Source organism: Macrobrachium nipponense, chromosome 12, assembly GCF_015104395.2.
Source record: "Macrobrachium nipponense isolate FS-2020 chromosome 12, ASM1510439v2, whole genome shotgun sequence".
Taxonomy (NCBI): domain Eukaryota; kingdom Metazoa; phylum Arthropoda; class Malacostraca; order Decapoda; family Palaemonidae; genus Macrobrachium; species Macrobrachium nipponense.
In genome coordinates, this window is record NC_087205.1 from 71,968,418 (window position 1) to 71,989,789 (window position 21,372).

Genomic DNA, 21,372 nt, shown 5'->3' on the forward strand with positions numbered 1-21,372 from the left:
CTCAATTTAGAAATTGTAATCAAATTGCGAAAGTCCAATATCATTACAAACCGCATGTATTATGTCGGCATGCTTCCAGTGGACTCTTGTCTAAGCAGTGTCAGATAGGTAGAGACTCAGGAAAAAACATCTTGGCTGTGGAAGATGGTCTTGGGCCATTTGCCATCGTTGGAAAAGTTTGTGTCTCACAGGGTGAGTCACCTTCAGTTACTTCAATGGCAAATTAAGCAACACTAGTCCACTCTCCGACAGCCCCCTATCAACTTGTATTTCTGATTTGGGAAGTAAGGGAGGGCCGCTTGTAGTGGCTAGACAGCAGAAACCATCTGAAGAGACAGCTTGGTAAATGGTTAGGATGCCCATGTGGGAGGAGTGTGTTTCAGGCTTGTGGCTGAAGGACACACCTCATCTGCACATCAATGTCTGAAAGATGCAAGTGGCTTGGTTTGCATTTCAATCATTCTAAGATTGTGTAAGAGGAGCACTTGGTGGTGTTGATGAGTGACAACACAACCTTCATTAACAAATAAGGGCCAGTGTCCTGAACCATGTGCCAGTTGGTATTGCAGATATGTGTGTGTGTGTGTGTGTGTGGCTCTTCAAGTCAAATTGTTAGGCAGAAATATTCCGAGCGGGTGGAATAATCTGGTAGATCATCTTAGTTGTCAAGGTTGGGTTTTGGGGATGGGGTTCTTCCATGATTAGTCTGTTAGTAACCAGGTTAATCAGAAAACTGTCTTCTGTTCCCAATCTGAGACCTGTGGTAGTGATGGAGGATTCATTCAAACATTCCTTGGACATTAGATGTGTATGCAGTCCTCCCTTCACAGGGTTATCTATATAGTATGTTTGTAACTTTGGGTCTTTGTATGACTGATGGCTCTTTGTTGGCCTTTTGCTGAGTGGTATGCAGATCTGCTGACATTCTTGGTCGAGGAGCTAACAGAGTTGCTCCTGTGGCGAACAATTTTTCAACTTCATGTTTGCAAGTACCATCAGACAATTTGGACTCTTTTCTGCCTTCCTGCATGGAAGTCATCAGCCATATCCTGAGAGGTCTATCTTTGCAGTTGGTGACGTAAAAATGGTCTCTTTTTGACAGAGTATCTATAGCAAAAGGCAATTGCTCCATCTTACCTCAGGTTTTTTTTAAAGTAGAGGGATTGGATCTCTCCACCTCAGTGGAGTTATCCATGCTTTTGAGAAAATTAGAGCAATACCACTGGAGATTGTTTTTCTCTTGACTTAAGTCTGGTGGAGGGGGATGGGGAGTTCCATGGCCTATCCTATCTAGTTCAGTACGTACTTGGAAGGTTGGGCTTTCTTTGTCTTTCCTTGGTTCCAATGAGAGATTTAAGTCTTGATCCTTTCCCTCCAAGACTATATTAGTGAAGACTTGGTTGAGTTGCTGGAAAAGAACACAGTTCTTGAGGCCGGAATGTAGGGGACTTTTCATTAATGACTTGAAATTCAAGCTTTCAAAGAATGTGGTGTTCATTAGTAAACAAGAGAAGGTAAAGGGAAATGCAGAAAGAAGAGACCTCACTTATTGGAAAGAAAAAATAAATAAAATTAATAAACAAATGAAAATGTATTAAAATGCAGCGAGGAGAATAGCATTAGGTTAGTAATGCATTGCATCTTTGGTTGAACTTTTGAAGTTCAGTTGCACGTCATCCTCAGAGAGATTGCTTCACAGTCCAGTGGTGTGAGGAATAAAGGACCTTTGGAACTGAGATGCTCAGCAGCAAGGCACATTTACTGGATAATGGTTCTGCTGTTCAGCAAATCTGGTTCCTTTTGGCAGGAAAAGGGGATCAGGGATCAATTGTTAATGTGAAAGATCTCTTTTGAAATATAACTCATGAAAAACTGACAAGCAAGAGAATATTCGTCAATGGTCCAAGTTATAACTGCTAATATGTATATTAGGAAACAGAAACCTACCACCACAAACCACTTTATCTAGAAAGAGATAGATCTATGGTAAAAGCAGACATCCACACCAGAAAACAGTATTCTAATAAAGGAAGCACAAATTACCTAAAACTGTTATAAATACATGTACTATGTGAGGCCTTATGAACACTACCTAACTTTTGTTTGGCATTTGCTGGAACTTTTATTAGGCATTTCTCAAAAGTAAGAAGTGAGTCAAAAGTTACACCTAAACTGGTTAAAGCTTCAGACTCATTCAGCAAAGTCCCATCATTTTACTGGAGTTCAGCCTCGTACTCCACCGCCTACACCATTCACTGATCCGGTCCATTTCCCAATTGAGGCTGAGGGGAACTTCATATCTCATAAGTGGAGACTTTACTACACCCTCTAGTGTTCCATCATTGGCATACTGAACAATTTTATTTTCCAGATCAACAACCATATTGCTTGTATACACCAAAAATAACTGTGGGCCAAGAACACTATCTTGTGGAACTCCAGACACAATAGATCTTGGTTCACTAAAGATCCCATAAACAGCAACTCGCTGCTGCCTACCTATAAGAACACCAATTCTTTTTGTTTTTTGTGAGGTCAATAAGCTGGCTTATAATTCATCTCCCGAGGAGGCCAGCCTCCCCTCTTGCTCGAGGGCATGGAAAGTTAGGGGCATGGGCCCATCTCTTACCATTCAGGAGAACTTCTTGGTGTTTCAGGAAATGGGGCCTGGGTGGTCTGGTACAGCCAGACTACCATTAACTTGATCTACCTCAGGGGTGTTGCTCATAAGTCCATAGATACTTTCTTCTTGGGACCCGTGGGAGCTGCTCATTAAGTTGTATAGTCTTTTAGGTCCTGATTGGACACTTCATGTCTCATCTGAGTACTTAAGTCTGGTGCAAGTTCGGAGGTTAAAATGCTCTCTCCTTCCATCACTCCCTCTATTAAGAGTAACATCCAGGCTAAAGTACATGATAGAATCAAATGAGATCCATGTAAATGCACAGGAAGCACCTGTTCCAAATGGTTTAGCGTCTTTTGCCCTCTGTCCTACCTCTCAACAAGGGGAAGATTACCATGGTAGAGCTTTTTTATGAGCCCATTACTTAGTAATTGCCAAAATAAGCTGCCTTCAGTTTTGATAACTCCTATGGCAAATTTAATGGTTCTCCCAAATTGTTACTTACCCAAGTTCCTTTGTGCTCTGGTCAACCATTTCACTAGACTGGTGAAGGAGTCATGACATCCCCCTGCTTTCATGCTTAACCAGAATCATGTCATTTCTTGATTGAATCCAACTCCAGACACAGGCAAGGACTAACACCCCACCCCTCCCTTAAGGGTTAAGTAAATCTCCTAGTATGAAAAGGCAATGATTGTACTCTTGTAGCAGTAAATAAAAAAAAATATAATTAAGTAACCTGCAGTTTTCCTTCATAAAGAAACCAGAGCCTTTTATATGGTTTTATCCACCTCAGCTGACTTGTTTTGTCTCTGCAGCAAAAGGAAGGAGAGAGTGGCGAGGTTGGGTGAGTGAGGTATACTTCCTCTCACCCTCAGTCTCCACCAGGTAACTACCATGTTGTTAAGATTCAACAACCTTTTCAGCTTGTGCTGAAAGATACTCCTAATGTAAAAGGTTTTGCTATGTATACCACCTGAGAAATACAAATATACAGTCAATCCTTTGCTATTTGCGGACTTGCCTGTTCGCAGGTTTTTCTATGGACAGTGTGGTATATCCATTATTTGTGCAAAATTTGCCTATCCATGGTATTTTTCACCAAGAAATATTCACAAATTACTTTACATTGAACCTTCCGTATTCCTGCACTCCAAATTCGCGGACTCGCATATTCGTGGAAAATTCGCCTATTCTGTGTATATTTTTCTTTGAGAAATATCCACAAATTCCTATATTTTTTATCAATTTCATCATAAAATGCACTTTTTGTGATAAAACTATTTAAGAAACCAGGTATAAACATTTTTAGTGGGTTTTTCTTGAGTTTCAACTAACAAAATAGCAAGTTTTAAATGCTTTTATAGGGGTTTCAACTATTCGCAGATTCTAGCTATTCGCAGGGAAAGGGTGTCTGGTATGCATCCCCCGCAAATAGGGGGGAAACACCATATTCCCATATAATTTTTGTGACTAAGTGCACTTTTTGTGATAGAACTATAAAAGTACTCATGTATAAGCATTTTTAGAGCATTTTTGTGTTTTAACTATCAAAATAGGCAGTTCTTAGCATTTTTATAGAGATTTTAAGTATTCACAGATTTAGCTATTTGCACACACAACACACACACACACACACACACACACACACACACACACACACACACACACACACACACATATGAAATCATGGGTCCACTGTACACTAAGAAATTTGTTATAGTTCAGGGAGATCTGTAAATTAGGATGAAGCCAAAAAATAATTTTAATATGTTGCCATAATTATCATGATAATTTCCAGGAAGCTATGGATGCCTTTAAGGATCACAACTGGGAGGTTAAAGAAACAATGTTATATTTAGGCAAACTTAATACCCAAAGAAAGAATCAGAACAAACTAAAGAATTTGGAGGAAATGCTAGCAAGAAAGAGAGAGATTGCTGAACGTAAGAAGGAAGAGAGAACGATGAGGAAACGTGAAGTCACAGAGAAAAAAGAAGAGCTAAAGAAACAGAGAGAAGCTGTAAAACAAATGGAGTCAGCAGAAAGAGCAGCCCAGAGGGAGAAATTGAGGGCACAGAAAGCAATACTTAAAGGTATTTCCTTGTATATCTATTGTTACACGTTAAAAGTTTTGTTTGGTGTAATTTCTGAATTGTCTTTATAAGAATTTTATCATTTGTTTAACCCTTAAACGCCGACTGGACATATTATACGTCAACTAAAATTGTTGGGTGCTTAATTGACGTACGATATGTCGACGACAAAAATTTTAAAAAAATATTTGCGGAAAAATAGTTATAGGCCTAGTTTGTGAAAAATTTTAAATCACGCATCATAAGGGATGTTGAGAGTTCACGGATCAAGCTGTTGTTTTGTTTACAAGCGTTACTCAGGTGCGCATGCGCAAATTTCTTTCTTCTCGCACTAAAAACCATCAGCGACACATCTCAGAAATTCTTTCGTCACTTTGTTGTAATTTTTGCACCATTTTATATTAGCCGTTACATAGAGTTTTATATATGAAAATGTGTGCAATTTCATGTAAAATACAACAAAAAATAACTCAAGGTGGTAGCTTTTATCAGTTTTGAAATATTTTCATATAAATCACGATAAGTGCCAAAATTTCAACCTTCAGTCAACTTTGACTGAACCGAAATGGTCGAAAAACACAATTGTAAGCTAAAACTCTTACATTCTAGTAATATTCAATCATTTACCTTCATTTTGCAACAAATTGGAAGTCTCTAGCACAATATATCAATTTATGGTGAATTTTTGAAAAACACTTTTTCCTTATGTCAGCGCGCGGTTACTGCCGATAATCTCAGAAATTCTTTCATCAGTTTGTCGTAATGTGTACACCGTTTTGATTTATGGTGAGTTTTTAAAAAATACTTTCCTTACGTCTGCACGCGGTAACTGCGGAAAATCTCAGAAATTCTTTTGTCAGTTTGTCGTAATGTTTTCAGCGTTTTATATTAGCCGTTACGTAAAGTTTTATATATGAAAATGTGTGCAATTTCATGTAGAATAAAAAAAATTCGACTTTCGGTCAACTTTAACTCGACCGAAATGGTCAAAAACTGCAATTGTAAGCTAAAACACTTACAGTCTAGTAATATTCAATCAATTACCTTCATTTTGCAACAGACGGGAAGTCTCTAGCACAATATTTCAATTTATGGTGAATTTTGAAAAAAACTATTTTTTACGTCCGCACATTACGAATTCATGCATCATTTTGTGATAATATTTTCTGTGTGTTACTTTGATCGTTTTACAATTTGTTATATACCAAAATTATCACAATTTAGTGTTCAATACAATGAAAAAAATTAACTCATTAGCTTTAACCGTTTTGCTCACAGTGCGATTTATATACAATTATATATGAAAATTTTTTTCGCGCTGTCATACATTCCAATATTTATATATGATAATGATATTTTTTTTCATTTCTGATGGTTGCATACTAAACTTCAGGCAATGACAAAATAAGGAGCCAAAAATGAACTCTTTATCTTGAAAGCTAAGCGTGCTATGATTTTTTTGAAAAAAAAAAAAAAAATTCCGCTTTGGTGCTAACTCCTGAACGGCGCCGGCATACAAGAGACACTTTGGTAAATAGCCACTCGGCATTTAAGGGTTAAATAACCTGTCTTGGGGGTACATATTTTAATGTTTAAAGATTATACTATTTGTTGTTGATTAGGTTTTTTACTGCAGTAGAATGAGCAAAATAAAAAGCTTGCAATATACTCCCTAAACACCTGAATTAGCCCTGGTCACTGACCAGCCCGAACTATATCCCCACATACTTACCCATCATTTGGGTAATTTTAACTGGCAGCATTACCAATGCTGCTGGTAAACACAGTCCACTGAGTTACCTGCACTACCGTTGTCAACATTGTTGCCAGGACCGGCTGGCAGAGCTCTCCCCACTCAATTGCTCTTCGTTCGTTTGTCGGACAGGACATATCCTGCTGCAAGCAAACTTTTTGGTCTTACAGCCCTATCCTCACAGCTTTCATTGGCCTGTATTTTCTGTTGACGACCTTGGATTATGCTGTTGGAATTTGCCTTCAGTTGAAGAAGTTGATTGACTTTGATTTTGAAAATGGACATGCCTCAGAAAGAAGCATCTTTGCCCATCCCCTTGAAGTCCACCTCATCTGCCGTAACTTTGGAAGAGTCCTGCAGCAGTGACATTGGACCCCATTGGTCCTGCACAGCCTGCAAGAAACAGATGAGTACACTCAGAGACGATAGACATTCTTTATGCATTAGCTGTAGGAAGGTGCAATGTAATATCAAACAGAGATGCGATGAATGTAGGACTGGTCTTTAGACCAGATGAACATCTATCTAAAGCATAGGAAGGCATTAGCTTCTAAGAATAAGCCTAGGCAAACAACAGAACCTAAGAAAGTAGAGGTGGAGAATCTTGAGTCTGTATTATTTAGGAAGTTAGAAGATAGGTTGTCTTTGAGTATGACAAGCATTCTTGCAAATCTCATGGGTAAGATAAAGGAAGACAAAGGTAATAGCAATAGCAGTGTAAATACTAATCGTTCTCTTTCAGCTCCCCTGCCTGTTCCAGAACCAGCCCTAACGGGTGCCGGGGGTCAGGGAGAACCACAAACCTGGAGGGTAGGATCTGCCGGCCCCGTGGCACAGAGCAGGCAGTGTTAGCAGCAGATATTCCCCTTTCCCCTAAAGGTGTAAGTTCCAAGGGTGGATTAGTAATAGGTGAGACACAGACATGTAGGGATCCTATGTTAATTGTGCAGAAAGAGAAGTTGCATGGATGGTTGCCTTTGGGTGCTGGTGTGAGTTCATTTTCAGGCAGGACAGGGTCTCCTTTAGATCCTGAGGAGATTTTGTTTCCTTCCTCAAACTAGTCTAGTCATAAGGCTTCTAAGCCATTAGGGAATCCCATAGTAGAGGCATTGTCTTCTGTCGATTGTAAGGATGACTCGCCTATGTCTTCGAAGGTTCCTTTTCCTTTGAGGGTCACTTCAGAGGTATCGGCTGGTGATGGTTCTTAGAGGAGTCGTCATTTCACCTGGCCAAGTATAATGCTGACTTCTAGGATTACTGCAGGAAGAGAAGTTGCATGGACGGTTGCCTTCGGGTGCTGGTGTGAATTCATTTTCGGGAAGGACAGGGTCTCCTTTAGATCCTGAGGAGATTTTGTTTCCATCCTCTAACTAGTCTCATCATAAGGCTTCTAAGCCATTAGGCAATTCCATAGCAGAGGGATTGTCTTCTGTCGATTGTAAGGATGACTCGCCTTCGTCTTCGAAGGTTCCTTTTCCTTTGAGGGTTACTTTGCTGGTATCGGCTGGTGATAGTTCTTAAGAGGAGCCATCATTTAACCTGGCCAAGGATAATGCTGACTTTATAGGATTATTGCAAGGCAATGTTTCCACCTTAGTTTTACTAACATCAGATATGTCCTCAGGAATTTCCTGAGTTTACTAATGAGGTGTGTCAGGATTATCAGGGAGGGGGAATTCAATTTATTTCCTGTCTCAAAAAGATGGCTTCGTCCTCTACTTCTTCCTTTTCTCCCTTTTTCCCTTGTTCCCTTCTGTCTCAAGTGCTTCCCTTCATCCTATACCACCTAAACCCTTTTCTCAGGCTGTATCTCATCCCCTCCCTTTTGAGTCATTCCTCGGTTCCTCCATCAGACTGTCCTCAGGCACCTCCTGTGGGTTTGCCTCTGGTTGTCCCCTTCTCTTCAGGACAGCGTTTTCCTGGTCTTCAAGAGTTCCTTGATCTGAAGCAGAGGCTTCCTTAAGGGTTTGTCCAAACCAGTTGTCAGTTTTGGGTTGTAGTGTCAGGTGTAGGTCAGGCTCAATTGGTAGCTTTGAAAGAAGCGAACATTGCACCTGAGATTTTCTTGGGTCTGCTGGCCTCAGAGTTTTCTCTTCTCTCCGGTGCAGAGAGCAATAGATGGGCCTTGGCTGGGTGAGCCTCAGTAGACCGAGTACTTTCATCGAGTGTACCTGCTAGCGCGGGGTTGGTGGATATGTCTTCTACCTGTCTATCTTCTGTGGTTGGAGTGCTGGTGGTGGCGCCGAGTGTGACTGCTTCCTGTTTCTCTTCTCCTACTATGTCCTTTTCAACACATCCTCAAGGCGTTGTGGTTTCTCTCCCTCAAAGATATGGTGTTGGTGTCGGGTATGTCGGAAGTAAGTACTCTCTCTTCCTTTGATGTTTCCCCTACTGTGGTTTTCCGTCAGAACAGTACGATGGTCCATTTAGGGTTAGGGCTCAGGTGTTTCATTGTCGCATTTGTATGATCCAGGTTTTAGTGCGGCCCGTTGAGGCTGGTAGTGCAGTTACGTCATCATCTTTCAGCAGTGGTGGAGTGGCGTAACCGGGTACGCTTTGCTCAGGTGGGTGGATCCCAGGTATGCGGGGTTCGAGCGTGGTGCACCCCTTTTGTTGACAACGTGACAAGCTCAGGTGTTTCGTCTACGCTAATGGGGGATGGAGGTCTTGTGCAACCGTCAGCGGTTGGCTCATGGTTACTTCCAGGATTGTTAGGTAACGTAACTAAGGGTACAGGGGTTGTGAGTTTCCCTTCCTCGGGGTTAGGGAGTCTTGGCGTGCTTCCTGTCTCTTTTCCTGCTGCATTCCAGTCGGAAAAATTAGATAGGGAGGCCACCTTAGAGGATGAAGGTCTGGTTATGGAGGTGGGTTTTCCTTAAGCGGGAGAAAGCGAGTGTAAGCGGATGGTGGAATTTATTCATTCGATCTTCCCACAGTCGAAAGTGACGAAGGAAGCGGTCCAACCTAACCAGGCTTTATTTGAAGAGTCATACTCAACTAAGCATACGGTTCCCCATTCTTCCTGTAATTTCCTTGGTTCAGCCGTGTGGAGCAGGCATTGAGGTAGGCAGATAGCAAGTTGGCTTCAGTGGTAGTGTCGGGTAGACAGGATATATCCTTACTTCCCGGTAGGAAGAGTTTGTATGGTGTAGCAGGTAACCCTTCAGCTGGCATAAGAGTACCTCTAAACGAATTGGTGGAGGCTCTTCTGGCCAGGGTTCCTTCGGCTTCTAGACAGGTGGGCATCTCGTTGCGAGAAGCAGCCATGTTATAGGACACCTTTCAGAACCAATCGGAGGTATTGTCACACGGAGGCATTGTCACATACCATGTGGATGTTGTCGGGGCTTATGGGGTTCCTGAAGAGACAGGGCTATGTTCCTTCAGATCCGGTTCTCTTTGATAATCTGATTACTTCAGTGTCCATAGGTTTGGCACACCAAGCCAACATTTCTGCAGGATTTGTTCTTGAGCCATCTTCAGAACATCCACAAGTGAGTTTTATCAAGGGTGCCTCTTGCACTCTGTGACAGTCTTTTCAAAGAGGAGGATATTTTGACTAAGGTCAACTTTGTATCGTCTACATCGGCATGGAATCACAACAAGCAATGATTTGGGTGGCGGCTCAGGGAACTAGGTCACCTAAAGGTTCCTGAATATCTTCTCTGGGTAAGCACTCCAGTTCCCGGTCTCCTGTCAGGTCACCTAAGAAGTTGCGATTTTCGGCCAAGGTCTCATCAACAGGTTCTTCAAAACATTCATTCATCTAAGAAGGTTTTTCAAAAATAGGAGATGTACCCCTTGTGGATGCCAGTGGGAGGTTGTCTGTCCCACTTCGTGGACATCTGGAGAGAGTGGGGCGCGGAGAGTTGGGTAGTAGAGGTTGTAAGGAAGAGGTTACATGATCCCTTTTCGTTCGGTTCCTCTGCTGTCTGATTCTATGATTCACTTTCCCAGTTATTCCATGTCTTCCATCAGGGAAATAGCGGCTTCGGAGATGCAGTCCTTGTTGTAGAAGGTAGCGATAGAGCCCGCTGCCCCCTCTTAGGGATTCTACAGCCAAATTTTCATTACCGCCAAGTCAGGAGGGTCTTGGAGACCCATTATAGAGACCTTTGGGGCCTGAACCATTGGGTGGTTCCCACCAAATTCTCTATGAAAACTTCCCAGTCGGTGCTGAGATCAGTCCAGAGAGACAACTGGATGATTTTGGTGGACCTCAAGGACGCCTATCTCCAGGTGCCGATTCATCAGGAATCTTGGAGGTTTCTTCGTTTCTTGGTCCATCCGGAACATTTCAGTTCAAGTCCTCTGCTTTGGACTGACCACAGCACCTCAGGTGTTTATGAGGGTGATGTCTCCTGTATCAGCGATTATGCACAGTCGGGGTTTCTGGATGAAGAGGTATCTCAACAATTGGCTTCTTCAGGCTTTGTCAAAAGAAGTGATAAGGGCGAGGGATTTTTTGTTACAGCTTTTTTGGACTTAGGTATTTGGAATCAATGTGAAGAAAAGTTCCCTTTCCCCCTCCCAGGTAAAGACTTACTTAGGCATGACAATTCAGATGCGTCCTTTGAGGGCTTCCCTGACTCAAGAATGAGTTCAGGCAATCTTGAGTCATCTGGAAAGCTTCATGTTGGAGAGAGCTCAACTAGTGAGCAAATGGCAGAGCTTGCTGGGGAGAATGTCATCCCTCTCCCTCTGGTTCCGCGGTCTCATCTCTGGATGCGCTCTCTGCAGGCACGTCTCAGAAATTGCTAGGACTTTTGGGAAGAGAGCGCAGTGGTAATCTGGGATGATTCCTGCCTAGAGGATCTTCAATGGTGGTCAGAACACCATTTGACCACCAGCGTAAGTCTGGACCTCTTGATCCTGGACGTTCATCTGTACACAGAAGCCTCAGATCAGGGTTGGGGTGCAACACTAGAGGAAACTCAGCCTAAGGGCCTTTGGAGGCATCCGGATCGGGAGAAGTCAATCAATTTCCACAAATTGAGAGTGGTAGAGGAGGCGCTAGATGGGTTTGCAGAACTGGTCGAAGGGAAAGCAATAACGCTTTTTTCGGACAACACTACGGCCTTAGCGTACCTCAGGAAAGAGGGAGGAACAAGGTCACCGACACTGATTCTCATAGCGCAGAGGGTGCTTCATTGGTGCGAGAGCCACAGGGTTTCTCTCCTTCCCCAGTTCATCGCAGGGAAGCTCAATGTGTTGGCGGATGCATTAAGCCGGTTGCAGGAGTTTTCTCAGAGGTGAGTGGACTCCACAGAACTCTGATCTCTATCAGCACCAGTAGACAACCCAGCATTCACCAACAGCCAATTTAGTCGTTAACCATTCAACCACCAATTACCCTCTCTCTCTCTCTCTCTCTCTCTCTCTCTCTCTCTCTCTCTCTCAGACTCTCTCTCTCTCTCTCTCTCTCTCTCTCTCACGTTGCCAAACGGAACTCCATAACTCCTCCATATTTCCTCCCCCGTTACATTTGACAACATCTCCTTACACTCACAACACCCACACTAAATAGCCTTCCACAACACCCATGGATGCTCAGATGCAGGCCCCCTGGATCTTGTTTAAGGGCCCTCATACACACTCAGTTACACCACCATCAACTTCTCCCAGATCACTTTCAGTCAGACTACCATTACCATCTCCCTCACTATTATCCTCCCAAATCCCATTCACTATCTCATCTACCCCTTCTAACTCTTGTCCAAATATCTCTCATAACTCTGCCACCAAATCACTTACCTCATTTACACTCCTGCCAAACTCCCAAAGAGACTCATTCATACTGCCAACTACATCCTTACCACCTGATTCCCTTCCCCGATGAAACTTCACTAAACCCTGACAATTCAAACCCACACACGCTATATGTATTATTCCTCCTCTCAGAGTCATCTGTATTACACGCCTTATCCACCATTTTTTCCCTAACACTAACCCCTCTATCATGCAGTTCACATTTCTTCCTTTCATTCCCTTTCCTTACCTTCTTCCGCTTTCTTCCATACTTAACCAACACCAACTGCCGATCTTCCAGACCCCTTTGCTCAATGACACTCGGCTCACATTTATTCACCCTCCCTCAACCACTCACTCATCGCATTCTCCCGAACATACTGTCGCATACTAGAGGACCCACTCAACTGAATCCCCTTTCACTTAGTTTCCTGAATTCCCAACCTGACTCATCCTCTTTTGCCAAGTAGCAGGCTATGTCTGAAACTAGTTCTGTGTATAATTTATAAATGAAAATTAATGCTATTAGTCAAAATAAAGAGAATGACTCATTTAACGACGAATTCGTTTAAGATGTGGTCACTGGAACGGAACACCATTGTTAAACGAGGAGTACCTGTATTTATCTTTCCTACCTGCCAGAGTTCGTTGCCAAGTTGGAATCAGAGTGTAATCCCCTGCCGAGAACTTTTAAGGTTTCCTCTTTAGAAGAATTTGTTGTACGTGACGCATTAGAAACGCGCCTGTGTCTGGTTTGTGCCTATTTGTCCCATACGGCTAAACTCTTGCCGCATCCTCAAATTTTATTTGTGTCTTTGAAGAACCCGTCCAAAGCTATTTCCAAATATGCTATTAGCGGCTTCTTACAGGAAGTAATTTCTCAGGGAACTTTTAGCTCATCATCATCCAGTTCGGTAAGTGTTGCTCCACGACCAAGAGTATATAGTATTAGAGGTATAGCTACCTCTTTGGCTTTTCTAAAATATTTCTCGGTTTCGGCGATATTGGAAGCAGCAACCTGGAAGTCTGTATTGGTTTTTATGTCCTATCTGAATGACGTCCAGTATGAGTCGTAGGAGAGATACTCACTAGGCCTTTGTAGCGGCCAATGCGGTCATACGATGATTCTTTCATAGCGGCAATTAGGGATTTGGGTATTAGGGATTTGTTATAGATCTTGGCAGTTTGTTTTAATTAGGATGTTTTAATTAGGGTTTTCCTTGACTGTTTTGTTAACGACATGTAGGTAGGCAGGCTGAACGGCTGCATTGGCTCCTTGTGCACACTTCACCTTCAGGAATCAGCAGAGAACTGGAAGTACAGGTAGTGTTCGAGTTACGATAATTCGTCTTACGATAATCCGATTTTACGATGGTGTTAGCAAATAATATTGATACGACAATATTTTGAAAATAGTTTTAAATGTCGCTCGTAACGGGTGCAGCCCAGCAGTATACAACCAGGCAGCAAGAGAGACAGACCAAATTACAATAGTGTAACTTTATCCCATCTTCTAGTTAAATAAGTTTAAAAAAAAGCAAAAGAGAATTATGAAAGTTTTGTTTTAATGTTTTACTCGTTTAGTAAATGTGTATAGCCTTGAATAACCGAATGAGAAACAACGCTTTGTTAAGTATAACCGAATTGGATAAAAACATCCATTTGGCGTGCATTTCAACCATCGTACGATAGAAAACAGTTACCACAGTTATGTTATAAATGACGTTATGTATAATAGGACTGATATTTTTAGGTAATAACTTTGTTCGCTATAGATCAAAGATCAACAAGGAAACATATTGTTAAATTTAAACAAAGTTGTAGCTGAAGCTGAGAACACTTTTCAAGCTGCTAATGACTGTTATTGTGCATCGGTAACAAAGATAAAAGTCCTGTAAACTTATCCGATGAAACACAATCGTAGATAAAGTTGAGAGAGAATCATTTTAATCAAAACTTCAGTTCTTGAAAGAATATAGTTTACTGTGATTTTCACACAAATAAAAGATAAATAACGTAACGGTAAAGGTTGTACTACGAAGAAATCAAGTGAAAAAAGCAAACGGAATCACATAATTTTCCTTACACATTAAACATGCCCACAAAGCGATCTGTTAACGAAAAAAAATAATTTAGTTCCCAAAGAGATATATTAAATTCATATTTCGACTTAAAATTAACGTGTCTTATAATGAAAAGATGACCTTGTCTCATATATGTAAAGTATCTAGATATTCTTTTATGTTAACTAGAAGCAAAACAATTCTCTCCGAATTGAGTTAAATACGACGAAATAAACTCATTCGCCATCAGGTTATTTCAAAACCAAAACATTGACAGCTTTGTTAGTATTTTATGATACAAATATGTAATATGAGAATACATACAATATAATAGGATAGAGTGGTGTATAATTTTTAAAAGATTCACAGAAAAGATGCATATTCGTTTTGTTTTCATTCCATAATTATATGTAGGCGTCAGCAGCCTGATAGGTATCACTAAATTATGCCGATATCAGTCCGAATCTGAGTCTGATTTACCAGGGTATCTATCATCGTATATGCTAGGCTAACTTGTTAATGTTATTAAATTTCTCTTAGTACAGTGGTCCCCCCGTATTCGCGGGGGATGCGTACCAGACCCCCCCGCGAATAGTTAGAATCCGCGAATGTTTGGAACCCCTATAAAAACGCTAAAAACAGCCTATTTTGTTAGTTAAAACTTAAGAAAAACCACTAAAATTTTCATACTTGGTTTTTTTAATAGTTTTATCACAAAAAGTGCATTTTATGATGAAATTGATAACAAAAACCAGGAATTTGTGGATATTTCTCATAGAAAAATACCGCGAATGCGCGAATTTTCCGCGAATAATGCAGGGAAACGTTCCTGAGAGATCCGCGAATGTGTGAGTCCGCGAATCCAGAGAACTCGAATACGGGGGGTCCACAGTACTGAATTATCATGAGCCAATATGCATTGAACCTAGAGAATTAGCTGAAATTAATAATTACTATGTAGTATATGTATAAGTATGTATACGTACTGTGTAGTGTAGGGTACGCTACTGTTTAGTGTAGGCTATATTCGAGATATGATTTTTTCGACATACGATGGGTTTTTTGGAACCTAAACCCATCGTAAGTAGGAGAATACCTGTACAGTGATCCCCCCCTTATTCGCGGGGATGCATACCAGACCCCCCGTGAATAGTTAGAACCCGCAAATGTTTGGAACCCCTATAAAAATGCTAAAAGCAGCCTATTTTGTTAGTTAAAACTCAAGAAAAACCCACTCAAAATTGTTATACTAGGTTTTTTAATAGTTTTATCACAAAAAGTGCATTTTATGATGAAATTGATAAAAAAAAAACCCAGGAATTTGTGGATATTTCTCATAGAAAAATACCGCGAATGTGCGAATTTTCCACAAATAATGCAGGGAAACGTTCCCGAGAGAAATCTGCGAACGTGTGAGTCCGCGAATCCGGAGAACATGAATACGGGGGGGGGGGGGGGGGGGAGGGGGGTGTTGTCCACTGTACCTGCTCATGCAGCTTCTCCACCATACATGAGAGGCTAGACAGCTACATCGAGACTTCAATCCCCCCACCCCCCCCCCCCATACATGCAAGGTAACGAATACCACATACATAATTGAGACGAGATCTGACCGATGAGACTGATGTTGAGGTAATCTCCATTGCAATCCCACCAAAGGAATTGATTGATTTGGTGAGTATACATATACAGTGAACCCCCGTATTCGCGTTCTCCAGATTCGCGGACTCTCACATTCGCGGATTTCTCTCGGGAACGTTTCCTTGCATTATTTGCGGAAAATTTGCATATTCGCTCTAATTTACTATGAGAAATATCCACAAATTCCAGGTCTTTTTCATCAATTTCATAAAATGCACTTTTTGTGATAAAACTATTAAAAAAACCAAGTATAAAAACTTTTAGTGGGTTTTTCTTGAGTCTTAACTAACAAAATAGGCTGTTTCAGCATTTTTATAAGGGTTCCAACTATTCGCGGATTCTAACTATTCATGGGGGGACTTGTACGCATCCCCGCGAATACGGGGGACCACTGTATTGTACATGGCGGGTGGAACTGAGTTACCTGTGATGTCCATTGGAGGGGTTGGGCTGATTTAGATTGATCCCACCTCCAATTGAGTGTTGTAAATCGGGCTAATTTAGGTGTTCAGGGAGTGTATTGCAATATGAAGTTTTCATAATAAAACTAATATTGTAATACTTACCTGAACATCTGAATGACTCCCACCCTCCCCTCCTAAATGAATGTTGAATGTGGCAGTTGAGTGGGGAGAGCTCTGCTGGTCGGTCCTGGCAACATGGTAGTGCAGGTAACTCAATGGGCTGTGTTTCCCTCCAGCGTTGGTAATGCTGGCAGTTAAAATTACCCAAATGAAGGATGATATGTGGGGATATAGTTTAGGCTGGTCAGTGACCAAGGCTAGTTCTGTGGCACTCCTGATACTTCCATTGACGAATAATGGAAGAAAGGAAGAAGACACAAGAACAACAGAATTAGCTACAAACAAAGGGGAGGGAGCTGACGACTCGTTACATGTAGGAGAAGCAAAGCCTTCCCAAGTAGGAAGAGTAGAAACTCTCCGATGCTCCTTCTTCCTGTAAAACATCTTCCACTGAGCCTTAGGCCAGGTAAAACACTCTGGACAAGGATTCTTTATGGTACAAAAGTTAGCTCTGCACCTACTGCAAGTGGTGTGCAGACAAATGCTAAAAACCTTGAGCAAGGAAATCCTTGGACACCTGGATAGTTACGCTGGCGAGGACGAGTAATTTCAGAGGAAGCCATAACCCAAAACAGAAACACTCAATCACACTGGAAAGAAAGAACACTGGCAAAACACAATCAGCTTGAGAGGAGAGCAAAGCGTAAGCGTCTACTCTCCAAGGCGGTTAGGAAAAGACTGGGTATCACGGGGTTTAGACGCAGTCTTCGACCAGATCTCACTTAGTATGCGCAGGCGTTGCCAGATCTCACAGATTCCTTGCTTACAATCTCAGATTGTATTAATCGGTTTACCAGCTGCACTTGGAAATATCCTATTGTTAAGACCTCAGGTTTGTTAGCTATGAAAAATACAAATTGATTCTTCTAAAATTTGTCATTTAATTGGACCTCATCAGTTTTTTTTTTTAAAAGGTCCCTTGACCTAGGAAACTCAAAAAAACAATCAGGTTTGGTATTTAGTAAACAGTAGATACTAAACTTGTGCAAAAATTCCCCTTACGTGAAGGGGTCTAAAACCTAACCTCGAGTAAGTTCAAGGTATTACTGTAGTAGAGGCAGTCCCCGGTTAATTGCGATCTGTTTTTATGGTGCTTGTCTAGTGCCATAAAATCGGTGGTGTATGGTGCCATAATGCACTGAGTTCTGGTTATTGGCACCATAAGGTGCTGATAATAGGGTTATAGTGCCATAACATATGGCGCTTATGGGACTTAAGCGCCATAAATCACCTAGATTTGGTTAGTGGCAGTTTTTGCTTATCAGCACCCCGCTGAGAATGGAACCCCTACAATAACTGGTTATTTCTTGTGTAAATATGTGGATTAAGTGTTTTCATGTTCACAGTAGTATATTAGAAATACATATACGTATCCTGTTATTTGAGTATTATTTGTGTGTTATGCATATACTATATTAAGTATATATTTTCTTATAATTTTTTTTATATATAAAGGGAGGGTAAATAACATTTTATATTCAATTCTGCATATATTTTACATACAACCAAAATATGGTTCTTTCACTCAATCTAGTTGCAACAGTCACACGATCCATCAATCTTGAAATGTCAATTAATGATCTGCCATTTCTTTTTTTGTTGCTGTGAATATTTGAAACCATTGTATTAGACTATTTCCTTTGCCTGGGCGCTTGAACTTGCTTTAAGGGACCTCCACTGCGCAGTATGGTTGGGTCAGGTTGTTGAGTTAAAAGACAACTTGACTGTACAGTACAGTTGACGAAGGTCTTGAAAACCATGCCACGTTTATGCCGAGTATAATTTATTTCATCTTCTACCAATAAAAATGATTAGGAGGACTTTTTAGTTGAAAAATGATCATTTCTTAGGCAAATTTGTATAGGAGTTATTTCAAAATCCTAGTTCAATATATAAATTATTGACATGAATTTTGTATTTGTACATTTGAATGGAAAATGCTCTTGAAGCTGCTGCACTTCTACAGCTTCCATACAGATTCTGACTGCTTTTTTCATGTTTAGAGATAATCGAGGAACAGCATAACAATGACAATTTTTGTAATGTAATTGGTTACTGCTGCCATGCATTGTGGGTAAATTTGTACATTGTTGATATGGGAGGATCTTTTATCCTTTCAGGACCTCTTTTTCCCAAAATGACTGCTTGCTTCATTCCTATAAACTTAGAAGAAGCTATGCACAGTCAAGATTTACGGATTTGTTGGCCATCTGGGTATTTAAACTTTAATTACCGTGGTAATGGTCTCCATGGGTTGGTTTGCCATTTGCTCTTGGCCTTATTGCCAAGACCCAGACTGGCAGGACTTGTTACCATACCACAGCACAGCATCTAACAATGCAGAAGAACTTCTTGACCCTGTGAGAACCCATCAACATGTGATTGACATTAGGCACTTAAGGGGTGAGATTTTCAGGCTTTTTTTTTTTTCCCCACACATTATTAGGAAAGGAAGCATATTTCTTATTACACTTTTGTACTAGCTGAAGCAGGTCATCCTACCAGCTTATGCATACAATTTTGAAGAGAGGGAAGCTACTCAACTAACCTGGCATTCAGAAGGAATATTGAGAGTGGTGTATTATGAATTCAGGTGTGTGGATATGATGTCACCTTTGAGATATGCAAAAGGGCAGGAAATCATGCCAGGTCAAGCTATGGTTTCTTTCTGACCATCTCCATTATCAAGAGACATAGTTGGAATGGTTAGTTGATCTTTGCACCTGTTGTATAAGAAACTACAGTACAAATTACCACATTACTATGGGTGTTTGATTACTAGTATCCCTCATGGATGTTTGGACCCTTGGTTCCATAACTACTCTCTCTCTCTTGTTATCAAAAGCGAAAACTGCAATCTTCCTCAGCTCAGCTTCTCACCCAAATAGCAATTCAGGCTCAATATTTATTGTTTTTATTAACATAGTAATTGTTTATATCATAAAACATTTTTCATGCAAATCCAACAATCATATACCAAAGGTCCAAGTTCTCATCCCCTTATTTTCTTATTATATTTGCTGTGTCAAATCTAATGTATGTGACTGAATGAGTTGTGTAGTTACTACCAACTGATGGGCTTAAGGTGCAAATGTCCATTTATGCAATTACAGCTTTACTATTATTTTTAAGACTTAAAAATTTGTTATGTTAGGGGCAACTGATTGCCATTTGAGTGCGGAGAAAAATTTTGTATGTAATAAAACTTCTTTTTTTTCTTTTCTTTTCTTTAGTTTGTCTATTTTTTTGTTAATTGATAAGCTTAAGCTGAAGTTTATGGTGTGTTTAATATATCAAGCTGTCTTGAGTAATTCTGGTGGTGTTTGTACAGTATTATGTAAATGTTTCCAGTTTTTTGTTGGTGTAAGTCTTGTTACCATTATTTAGGGTTTTTGAATGTTCCTATGTATTATTAACTGATACATATATTTAAATTATAGATGTCTTTTTGGAGTATTGCTAAGTGTGTTTTACTTACTTTTTTACAGCCAAAGCTGCTATGAAAAGTGAAGCTCAGGATGTTGAAGAGGAAGAGGATGAATACAATTTTGGTAGTGCCAAGGTTTATGACAGGTAAGTCTTATGTAGAAAATTATAGTATATTTAATTCATGTGGATGGATTATCTTAAAGGTGCATGGATTATCTTAAAGATTTTGTGAATCTACAAATTTTATTTGAGACTTATAGGGATTGTTCAAGAAACTGGTTCTTAAGTGAGTGGTGAAATTTGGAAGTTTATACCTTTTAAGAGGTTCGGTAGCCAAGTGAGGGACCAGAGAGAATGCATATATAAAATAAAGACTGAAAGCAGTGACTTTCTGGGGGTGAAATGTGTTGCAAAGACATTTTGTACTGTTTGTGGGAACTTTTACTTTAACACACACACACACACACACAGTATGTAGTAAACACAAAAGCAAAATTGCAGGTTAAGCCTTTTTATGTGACTTATGAAAACAAATCTGTGTGAATGCTCACTTCTAGAAGCAATCTAATTACATTGTCTTTAGTTTACCATGTTGTAATTTTTTAAAGTAATTTTTTTAATGAAGATATAATCTGTACCCTCATTCAAGGATGATTCTTTCTGGCAACCCCATGATATTATAAATATGATTCAAAGGACTAGTTAAATTTATGTATCATCATTATAATCTACCATATATGCCAGCGTATAAGGCGACTCTCCGTTTAAGACGACCCCTCATTTTTTACGGAAAATTGTAGGTTTAGAGGTTTTGCTGAGTAAGATGACCCTAATTTATTAAATTACATAACTTGGTCAGCTGATGAAAGTTAGTTGGCATATAAATAAAAAATAATTATTAGAAATAAAAATAATAATTATTAGAATTATCATACCAAAAATGTGTAAAATTTGCATCTTCAAGATTTTAAAATATTTTGCAAAGCTTACCATTATTAAAAAAAATTTTGTATTCCCTTAGGAAAACTATATGGTAAACATCAAAGGAAATGCTCAAAGCCTCTGATCACTATCAGTGGAGTAATACCTGTTGGAAATAGAACCCCATGAATGTATTCCTTTAAAATTGGAACGAATCCCGATATTATGGATAACGGGAACTATCGATATCACAATATACTTTCGTTTGATAATAAAGTACTGCCAAGGAAATATTGGCCTTTAGTAAACAACAAAGCTCGTAAATGAAGCATGACTGGGAACTACAAATAATGACCAGACTGCAAAAATGTTTTGGAAGTGAAAGTATGTCTGAAACTGGCAAAAACACACGCATACTTAATTTAATTTGTTGAGTTTATAAATAAAGTAGTTGAAGTTTAAACCCAGCTTTGATAATTTATAAAAGAAACATATCTCTGAATTTAAGTTCCAT

At 40.1% G+C, this 21,372-nt stretch overlaps 1 protein-coding gene across 2 annotated transcripts in view; it reads left to right on the forward strand.

Annotated features, from left to right (window-relative positions):
• The window catches only part of LOC135224599 (SWI/SNF-related matrix-associated actin-dependent regulator of chromatin subfamily A containing DEAD/H box 1 homolog), a 221,348-nt gene that overhangs the window by 91,913 nt on the left and 108,063 nt on the right, over positions 1 to 21,372 (forward strand). For both annotated transcript variants that reach the window (XM_064263757.1, XM_064263758.1), the window contains 2 exons: positions 4,425 to 4,719; positions 19,997 to 20,081. In XM_064263757.1, coding sequence (XP_064119827.1) covers positions 4,425 to 4,719; positions 19,997 to 20,081 — 380 coding nt within the window. The remainder of the gene's footprint in view (positions 1 to 4,424; positions 4,720 to 19,996; positions 20,082 to 21,372) is intronic.